Genomic DNA, 10,033 nt, shown 5'->3' with positions numbered 1-10,033 from the left:
TGTGTTTTAGGCCCTCTGTTACGAATTGTTGTGAGGATATGAGTATGCAGTAGTGTGCAGATTTGCACTGATGAGAAATGCAGTGACCAACACAAATTTTGGAGTAGCTTGTTTGATCTACAGTTGGGAAGGAGATTAATAGAGGTACTGTCAGTAGTTTGTGTTAATCTTGGGCTGCTGCTGTCAGTATCTTGTGTTAATTTTGGTGCAGTAGCTGCTGCTACTGCTTGTTTGATCTACAGTTGGAGTACTCCTGTAACAACTTGTTTGATCTAGAAGGAGTAGTTTTCTGACTTCTTAGAATTATCTCTCTTGCAACAACTTGTTTATCCTTTCACTCATATCCTCACAACAACGTTTTCACCTGTATATTGGGTGGTTGCAGCCATCAATGACCCTGCTAACCGAAAGAACTGCAGCAGACCCTACTAACTGAAAGAACTGCAGCCATTAATTAAGATAATCTGAAACCTTTTCTTTTAATTAACTTAAAACTTCCAGTAAAATTAAGATAAACTAAAACCATTTCTTTCAATTAACGTAAAATTATCTGAACCATTTGTCCTCTCTTACTCTCTTCTTTTTCAGTAAAGTGTAGGAGTAAAATAAAATGAAACCTTTTCCTTTAACTAACTTAAAATCTTTTTGCATCAAGGTTGACCCCGTCTCCTCTTTGATGGAACATATTCTTCTTCTTCTTCTCTTTGAACAAGACCTTTGAACTTGATAACCGGCCGGCCGGAGTAGATTGGTTGAATTTGGGTGTGTGGTAACTGCAGCTTGTTTTCCTCTCACCATGGGGCTGGGTAAACTGCAGTTATTAGTTAAACTTCCCTGATTTGTTTTCTTCTCGATTTGGCCAGATGGATCAAATGTACTGAAACTTTGCTTATTCTCATGAAGCAGCTGTAGCTTCTTTTGAAAGTTGTCGTATGTAGCTTGTGTTAATTTGTCTACTGAAACTTGGGCTACTGAAGCTTGTTAACTTGCATAATATTGTGAACTTAATTGTTGCTTGCATATTAATGACAGTAAAATCATGATATGAGTAGTTTCTGTAAAATCATGACATGCCATACAAGCTACTCAAACTCAGGAGTAGTTTCAGTAAAATCTATTCTATGGACTTGATGTTTAGTTTTATTTAAAATTAGGAGTAGGAGTAGCTCTTGGAGTAGGAGTAGGAGTAGTTCTTGGAGTATGAGTAGGAGTAGGAGTAGTTCTTGGTTAATTAAACCTTTTCATTTAATTAAAACTAAACTGAACTACTCTTCTCCTCTCCTCTCGTCTCTTTCATTTGTCTTCTCTTTCTCTTTTGCCCTCTTACAATAGTGCAACAATATGAGACCTAAATCAAATGAAACCAAATGAAACTTTCACTAATGGAGTACTCCTATTTCTCTCTTCTTTTCTCTTCTTTCTTTCTTCTTGGAGTGCTTGATTATCTTCCAGTTCTCTCTCTCTCTCTCTCTCTGTGTGTGTGTGTGTGTTGCCCTCTCTTCTTACTTTCTCTCTCTTCCAGTGCCCTCTCTTCTTCTCTCTTAATTAAACAAAAATGATCACACAAATGATGCACTCCTCACAAAATTAAATTAAACTTTTCAAACAAAAATGATCATATATATGGAGTAAAATCCAGTCCATAGAAGCCTTTTGCAAACATATGGAGTAATTTCACAAGGGGTTTACATATACTGCACACAAACAAGGAGTTACACACATACTCCACACAAATAATCACAAGCATCTTAACAAGCAACTCCTCCAGCATCTCAACAAGCATCTCGACAAGCAACTCAACAAGCATCTCCTCAAGCATCTGAACTAGCATCTCGACAAGCAACTCCTCAAGCATCTCAACAAGCATCTCCTCAAGCATCTCAACAAGAAACTTCTCAAGCATCTCCTCAAGCATCTCGACAAGCAACTCCTCAAGCATCTAAACTAGCATCTCGACAAGCAACTCCTCAAGCATCTCAACAAGCATCTCGACAAGCAACTCCTCAAGCATCTCAACAAGCATCTCCTCAAGCATCTCAACAAGAAACTTCTCAAGCATCTCCTCAAGCATCTCGACAAGCAACTCCTCAAGCATCTAAACTAGCATCTCGACAAGCAACTCCTCAAGCATCTCAACAAGCATCTCGACGAGCAACTCCTCAAGCATCTCGACAAGCATCTCCTCAAGCATCTCAACAAGTATCTCGACAAGCAACTCCTCAAGCATCTCAACAAGCAACTCGACAAGCATCTCGACAAGCAACTCCTCAAGCATCTCAACAAGCATCTCGACGAGCATCTCAACAAGCATCTCGACAAGCAACTCAACAAGCATCTCCTCAAGCATCTGAACTAGCATCTCGACAAGCAACTCAACAAGCAACTCTCTCCATTATCCCAAGATTGTGCAGGGCATTTGCATATACCTCTTGAGGGCATGTAAGTCTTGGAGGTAGCATCCCAAAGTTCTCTAGCCTTTCCTTGTTTGCATGGGGTATTTTATACCCATTGCCCCCTGCATGGTTCAAGATTTCAATCATGCAAGCTTGTAGAGATAGGAAAACTCTGTTCAGCTTGTAAACATCATAGTTTTCAAATTCATCTAGCACACCCTTGATAAGATCCTGAAGCGTTCTAGGGCTTAAACAATCTGTTAGAGATTGCAACGAGCTGAAGAACCCAAGGTCAAGGCCATTCAGATCAGGGCTATTGGCAGGTTGTTGGATTAGTCTGATATCGAGTCCAGTTCTTTCCACGGCTGCTAAAAATTCTGGGTCATTAGGCAAGATATGAGGCTTAGCGTTGTCTTGCTGTATATAGATGGTTTGCCCAGCATCATTCTCAGGCCAAGATGCTTGTATTGCTGGCAGCAGGTTCTCTATCATGAACTCTCTCATTACTTGCCTGTTGACTTTTATTGACTTTGTCTCCAATGTTCCTCTGGGCCTGTTGTCGCTTCTCCTTTGAGCCGGAACTTCTTTCACAAACGGCCAAATTCCAAGTTTTCCAGAGAAGGTCACATTTCCTTCATTATCCCACCTCGGCCTAGCAATCGCTGTCAAGAACATAACCTTTCCAATACAACTGCCGTTTTGCAGAGTTCTTGTAGGCTCTTCCTCCCCATACAACAGATAATAGTTCCTTTTTCTCTTGGTCATATAGAACCATTTCTCATCGATATGAATAATGTTGTGCATGGTCTTGAATTTTGGCCTTTCAGTTTGTGTTGTTGTCTCATCGAGCATTGACAAGCAAAATTTCATTCTATCCTTCTTGTTCTTTTCATTTAGAGCTGGCTTCAAACAATTTGTATGCCTCTTTATCAACTTGAGCATGAACTTCCGGTGGAGTGTCGTAGGGCTGCACCCGAGTTGCCAGGCAAGTGACCTGATAGTAGACCTCCTGTTTAGTGGGATGGTAGGGATTTGCTCTAGATTGATGTCTTTCGGCTTTCTTCCACAATTTCCTTTCCTCTGACCTGAAACATCTACGTCTAGACCTTCAGCAATTTGCTCCATCGCTTTCTTCCAAATCCTTTGTATATTCCAGACACCCACTCCAAAGAAATCAGCAATATTTTTCTTGTCATCTCTCTTAAACTTTCCCCCTCTACTCATGCACAATGTATGCATTGCAACATAAGCAGCATATCTTTTCTTGTCATCTAGGATATCCCTTTTCTGAACTGCTTGCTCAACACCTGCACAAAGAAAATATATTATATATGATCAAATGGAGTACAACAATGCATTTACACAAGTCATTTGAGTCGTTTACTCTCTACTCATGATCATTTGAGTCATTTACCTTGAACAATTGCATCTCCTACATCTTCGTCCATCTCATCTCTTACATCTTCGTCCATTTCATCTTCATCTTCTGCAGGTGGGGTGTAGTTGAGGTCTGGGAGATCCATGTTCTCCAGGCAACTAAAAAGAACTTTCAAGGTAAGAGGTTGAACTTTCAAGATGCACACCAGTACATTTTGGAAATGAAAATGATCAATTGGAGCAGTACAACATTATTGCATACTTTGTTTGCACTATTCTCTTGCTTGCACTGCTTGTTTAACGTTAAATGATCAGATGGAAATGAAAATGATCTTTGAGTAGTTTAGTGTAGGACTTGGAGTAGTACATGAATACTGAATTTGTATACTGAATTTGGAGTATGAAGCAGCTGTATGGATTACTGTTAATTTTGCATACTGAATTTTGAGTAAAATGGAGTAGCTCTGTCACTGAATTTGGTTGGTAAAGATGCAGTAGCAGTAGGAGTTTTTACTACACCTAACTAACGTAGCTGCTGGGGTTATTTAGTTATCGCACCTAATTAATTATCATGTGTAATCTGAATGATGTGTGTACCAACTGATGATGGTTCTCAAGTTTAGCATGCATCACCAAGTTAATTTTGCTTTGAGTACATTTAACTTGGAGTCCTCCGGTACTCCAAGATTTGCTACTCAAACAAATTTGGAGTACTTGCACTTGCACACAACACTACTCAGCAATTTTCAATTAATTTTCTTGGATTACTCCATCTTGCTCTGTTAGGTTATCTTGTTTTTCTGTTAATTATTCGATCTTGGATACTTGGAGTACTGATGATGATTGCTGCTGTTATGTTAGGACTTGCAAGCAGTAGTTTTAGTAGTTTAGTGTAGGACTTGCAACAAGAGGAGAGCTACTGTAGTATACTCCTCTTGTGACCTCCATATTCTTGCTCTCTTCTCTCTCTTCCCTCTTCTACAGTAATATGAGCCCTACAGTAATATGACTTGTGACCTTGAATTTTTTTCCATCAGATTGTTTTAAAGAAGGGCTATTGAAAAAAGATGTGTGAGGGCATCAGTCACTCTCATGCCGGCATGCCGCACTTTCAGCTAGCAGGTTGGTATCTCAACATTTCTCCATTCAAGTCATTTCCCATAGTGTTTTTTTTGAAGCACTAACTGCAAATTTGCATACTAATAATGACCGGAGTATTTTATTTACATCAAATTATGTCAAACACTTTAGATTGTTCAGTCATACCATAGTGTTTAAAAGTTTGGACATTCTGAAGATTCAAATAAAAATAGCCATGTGCACAGTTTACTTGATCATGTCAAGTTACAGGTGAAAGAGACCCTCTTATGGGAATAATGGAGTACAGAAATGATAGTGGGTTCAAAGTAAGGCTGAGGTAAAATTTTCGGAGGCCATGCTCTATGTTTTACCACTACCCTTCTTGGTATTCATGCTCCTGATATTCATACTCCTATTCCTACTCAATTTTACCTGAAATGAGAGTAGCAATTATTTTTGCCCATTAATTCATACTCCTACTGATTTGGAGTACTGATGAAACTAAGAAGTCCAAACCTGTGTTAAATTGACAGTACATGCTCATTTTTTGTATTGACAGTACAAGTCCAAACTTGTATTGACAGTACATGTTCTACTCAGTGTTCATCTTTCAGTGTTCAATATCACTGTTCAGTTTCAGTGTTAAATTTCAGTATTACTCCAAGATTGTACTACATGCAATTATTCAAATTATTTAAGACAGATGATTACATCAAGTTTATGATCATCAAATTGTTTACTCGGATGATGCAGAGGGAGTAATGGGCGAGGAGATGAACCTAGGAGAGCAAAATTGAGAACTCCAGCTAAAGCAGCTCCTGCCCAGCGGCGAGGACTTCAGCGGCAGCAGCACCTGTGCATGGGGAGGAACAGCCCTTGGGCGCGCGTAGGCAGCAGCTCGCCTCCACTAGCGGGCGGCAGCAGAGCACCAGCTCGCCTCCACCAGCGGCCGGCAGTAGATCAGCACCTCGTCTCCACCAGCGGGCGGCAGCAGAGCACCACCTGGGCGCGCGGGGGCCGGGAGGAGCCCCTGGCGTGGGAGAGGAGCGCGGGGGTGGAGGGCAGGTGGCGGAGCCGCGGAGGCGGAGGTGGAGTGCCGGGGCGGAGGTGGAGGGCGGGTGGCAGAGCCGCGGAGGCGGAGGTGGAGTGCCGGGGCGGAGGCGGAGGTGGAAGACGCTGAGGAAGATGACGGACAGATTCAAAGTTTGAACTGGGGGCATAAAGGTCCATTTGCCCATTTTCACCTGGTCGGAACATATTCCCCAGCGACATACATTTCGGAACAGAGGGAGTATCTAACATCTTCTACCGCAGATGTCTTGAGCCCTGGGGCCTGGGGAAAGGAGGAAGCTGCCAAACCTTGCCTCCTATAGTATGTGCGTACCCTCGTGGCTGGGCAGGTGGCGCCGAGCTCGATCGTGTCCTGTGCATGGCGGCAGGCGTCCTCGCAGCTGCCACCCACCCACGCTCGCTTGTCCTTATCCTCCCACCGAACTAGGAGTAGTAGAGTAGAAACCTCTCGACACTCTCTCACTTGCCTTCCTCGATTCTTCTCCTTGCCGCTCTGCCTTGCCCTGCTTAGCCTTGCCGCCCGAGGAGAGGCCAGACACCGGCCGGCGGAGCGGGGAGGGATCGGAAACGATGGAGCGGGTGCTGACCGCGCTGATGGACCTGGTGGTGCCGCCGGCGAGCATGGTGATGCTGGCCTTCGCGTGGCCCACGCTCTCCTTCCTGCGCGCCCTCGAGTGGGCCCTCAAGGCGCTCACCAAGGAGGACATGCGCGGCAAGGTCGTCCTCGTCACCGGCGCCTCCTCCGCCATCGGCGAGGTACGTTCACTGCATGGTGAATTAGTGATGCTGTGCCTAGCTCCGTGAACGTTGATGGGGATTGCTCATGGTGTGTGCGGCGCAGCAAGTGGCGTACGAGTACGCGCGGCGGGGCGCGAACCTGGTGTTGGTGGCGCGGAGGGAGCACCGGCTGTTCGCGGTCCGGGAGAACTCGCGCGCCCTGGGCGCCGGCCACGTGCTCGTCGTCGCCGCCGACGTCGTCCGGGAGGACGACTGCGGCCGCCTCGTCGCCGACACCATCAGCTACTTCGGCCAGCGTGAGTGCATACAATCAATCTCTTCCATGCTCTGCTTCAAAGTGGTAAATCTGAGTGTCTGACTGTCTGTAGTGGATCATCTGGTGAACACGGTGAGCCTGGGCCACGACTTCCTCTTCGAGGAGGCCGGCGACACGGCGGCGTTCCCTCACCTCATGGACATCAACTTCTGGGGGAACGTGTACCCGACGTACGCCGCGCTGCCGTACCTGCGCCAGAGCCACGGCCGCGTCGTCGTCAACGCCTCCGTCGACACCTGGCTGCCCATGCCCCGGATGAGCCTCTACTCCGTAAGCCCGCCCCTTTCCCGGCCGACTAATTGCACCGCCAGTGATCTCTCAGATCAATCAAACGTTGTGCGCTCTGCCGGCTGTGCTTGCAGGCGGCGAAGGCGGCGGTGGTCGACTTCTACGAGACGCTGCGGTACGAGGTGAAGGACGAGGTGGGGATCACAGTCGCCACGCACGGCTGGATCGGCGGCGAGCCCGGCGCCGGCACCGGCATCGGCACCAGCAGGTTCCCGCTCGAGGAAGGCGCGGGGGCGGCAGACCAGACGCAGGCGCAGCCGCAGCCGCAGCAGTGGACCAAGGCGGACACGACGCCGCCGCTGCCGGCGCCGGGAGGGCAGGCCGTGGAGGAGTACGCGCGGGCGGTGGTGGCCGGCGCGTGCCGCGGGGACGCCCGGGTGCGGCGGCCCGGATGGTACGACGTGTTCCACGTCTTCCGCGCATTCGCGCCCGACGTGCTCGGCTGGACCTTCCGCCTGCTGCTGTCGACCGCGCCCGCTCCGCCGACGGTCGCCGGCACTGGACGCCGTGCGCTCGTTGTTGCCCCTGTGGGCGCGCCGGCCGCGGCGCTTCCGGCTCCACCCGTCCGCCCGCTGATCGAGTACCCGGCCGCGGTGGCTGGTCGGAGGCCGGCGGCGGCGCAGCTGCACAAGCTAGAGTGAGATGAGTTCACGGCGCCGGCCGTCTGTGTACGTGGTAACGAGGGCCATTTGCTTAAGCTGTCTGTGTACGTGGCAACGAGGGCCATTTGCTTAAGCTGTCTGTGCTCGCTATCTATGAACTGATTCTCATGGTGCTTCAACAAATAAATGCTCCATGTAAGAAGAACTCGTTATGCATGAGATGAGAATGCCATATGCCTAGACTGAAAGTGCCTCATTTTGCCAAAACGATTTTGCTGTACGCGGATTTGCCAAACGAATTTGTGTCGCTGCACCGGACGGCAAAGAGGCTGTTGGTACATGTCAATTCTCATGCTGGTTCATTAGGGGGGAAAGAGACTGGCAATGTTGATTTCCAGCTAATCATTACTCCCTCCGTAAAGAAATATAAGAGTGTGGGCATGTAATATGTTGTAAGTGAATTGCACTGCAGGTTTGTATAGCCATCGGTGTGTTTAGATGAGACTGTGGTCACAACTAACTAGGATATGGTGCGTCGACATAGTACATCGAAGTGGTCGTGCCGGAGTGGTTATCGGGCATGACTAGAAATCATGTGGGCTTTGCCCGCGCAGGTTCGAATCCTGCCGACCACGCTTTCTTTTTCGTTTCTATTTTTACTTTTTTTTTGTTGAAGAAATTTTGAATCTTGCTCGGTCAGTGGACGCGTTGTTTCCAAACCAACCTCATTTTTTCCTCTCTTATTACATCTCCAAGCGCAGCTAGTACACTCCATTTTTTTAAAATCGAGATATGGACTATGCTCCTTTTACGGGTTCTATTTTTGAGAAACACAATATAATGGGAAACACTTACCATCATCCCGTAGATCACAGCGGCCGCGTCCGCCACCTCCCATGTGTGACACGCGTCCAAGTGAGGACCTGCATGCCATCCTTCGTTGGACTCGCTTTTGCAACAAGAGCTATGCTTCTGAAACATATGTTGTATAGCAATAGTCTACGACGGGCCTACGTTTTGCAACAAAATTTTCCAACAGGACCTCAGTTACAAAACAAGTTTGCAACAAAACCTCAGTTGCAATGGGAAACGCTTACCATCATCTGGCAGATCACAGCGGCCGCGTCCGCCATCTCCCATGTGTGACACGCGTCCAAGTGAGGACCTGCATACCATCCTTCCTTGAACTCGCTTTTGCAACAAGAGCTATGCTTCTGAAACATATGCTGTATTGCAATAGTCTACGACGGGCCTACGTTTTGCAACAAAATTTTCCAACAGGACCTCAGTTACAAAACAAGTTTGCAACAAAACCTCAGTTGCAAAATAATGCAACAAAACATTGCAAACAAATTCTACAAGAAGACCTGTGTTTCAGAAATAATTCTGCAACAAGATCTGTGTTGCAATGGTGGAGGCGCACTCGTCCGCTTGATGAGGCAAATCTGACGGTTTAGCTAATCTTTTGAAAAGATCAACCAGCGGACGCGTAGCACGCCCACATTACAATCAGGAATGCATGTGGTTATTTAATAATTCAGCTACGGTATATGTTCATGATATATGTTTATGATATATGATGGTTATTTAATACAGCTACGGTATATGTTCATGATATATGATGTATGTGGTTATTTAATAATTCCACCAATCGTTGCTCTTCTCTTCCCCGGTTGATGGGGGACCTCACGGTAGTATGTCCAAGTGATCATTCCATCTTCCGATCACTACTACGAAACGATTATACATTCCATGGCATCAGACATGAGTTGGCCAGCTATTGTAGATATTTTACCATGTTAACAAAAAAGGCAAGAAAAGCCAACACCACAACAAAAGCATGTTAACAAAAAGAAAGATAAAAGGGACACCAACATGAAACCTATTGTTTAATTAAGACTTTATCTCACAAAGAGATAATAAATACATTCCATTCATGAGAGAACTTATCAAAAAATTATCCTCCTAGTGGAAAGAGTTTACACAAGTATTAGGCGAGACATTCAGGCAAACAGTGTCACAAAAACGAGTGCTAGCAAAGTCTAGAAAAGTTGAGCGTCACGATCTAGGTCTCCTTGGTTGACCGACATGTGTAGGCACAAAATGTTTACCAAAAGCTGTTGGTATTGCCTCAAATTTTGGCCTTAATTAACATCCGGAGGTCTCGG

General features: G+C 46.2%; 2 protein-coding genes and 1 non-coding gene across 3 annotated transcripts; 2 read left to right on the top strand and 1 right to left on the bottom strand.

Moving 5' to 3' along the window:
* Positions 1–2,329: 2,329 nt before the first annotated feature.
* LOC123123748 (uncharacterized) lies at positions 2,330–3,939 on the bottom strand. Its single transcript, XM_044544346.1, has 2 exons — positions 3,808–3,939; positions 2,330–3,700 (listed from the first exon to the last, which is right to left on the bottom strand). Exons 1-2 carry the CDS (start codon positions 3,914–3,916, stop codon positions 2,373–2,375), a joined length of 1,437 nt encoding a protein of 478 aa, XP_044400281.1. The 5' UTR covers positions 3,917–3,939; the 3' UTR covers positions 2,330–2,372.
* Positions 3,940–6,457: 2,518 nt separating this feature from the next.
* LOC123123749 (11-beta-hydroxysteroid dehydrogenase B) lies at positions 6,458–8,132 on the top strand. The gene is made up of 4 exons (XM_044544347.1): positions 6,458–6,677; positions 6,763–6,955; positions 7,028–7,245; positions 7,338–8,132. Exons 1-4 carry the CDS (start codon positions 6,492–6,494, stop codon positions 7,902–7,904), a joined length of 1,164 nt encoding a protein of 387 aa, XP_044400282.1. The 5' UTR covers positions 6,458–6,491; the 3' UTR covers positions 7,905–8,132.
* A 286-nt stretch (positions 8,133–8,418) lies between these two features.
* Positions 8,419–8,500, top strand: TRNAS-AGA (transfer RNA serine (anticodon AGA)). The gene has a single exon. It is a non-coding gene; the product is annotated as a tRNA-Ser (tRNA).
* The last annotated feature ends 1,533 nt before the right edge of the window (positions 8,501–10,033 follow it).

This window comes from Triticum aestivum, chromosome 5D, assembly GCF_018294505.1.
Source record: "Triticum aestivum cultivar Chinese Spring chromosome 5D, IWGSC CS RefSeq v2.1, whole genome shotgun sequence".
Lineage (NCBI taxonomy): Eukaryota > Viridiplantae > Streptophyta > Magnoliopsida > Poales > Poaceae > Triticum > Triticum aestivum.
The sequence above is the reverse complement of the archived record's forward strand: the minus strand, read 5'-3'. Positions and strand labels throughout refer to the sequence as shown.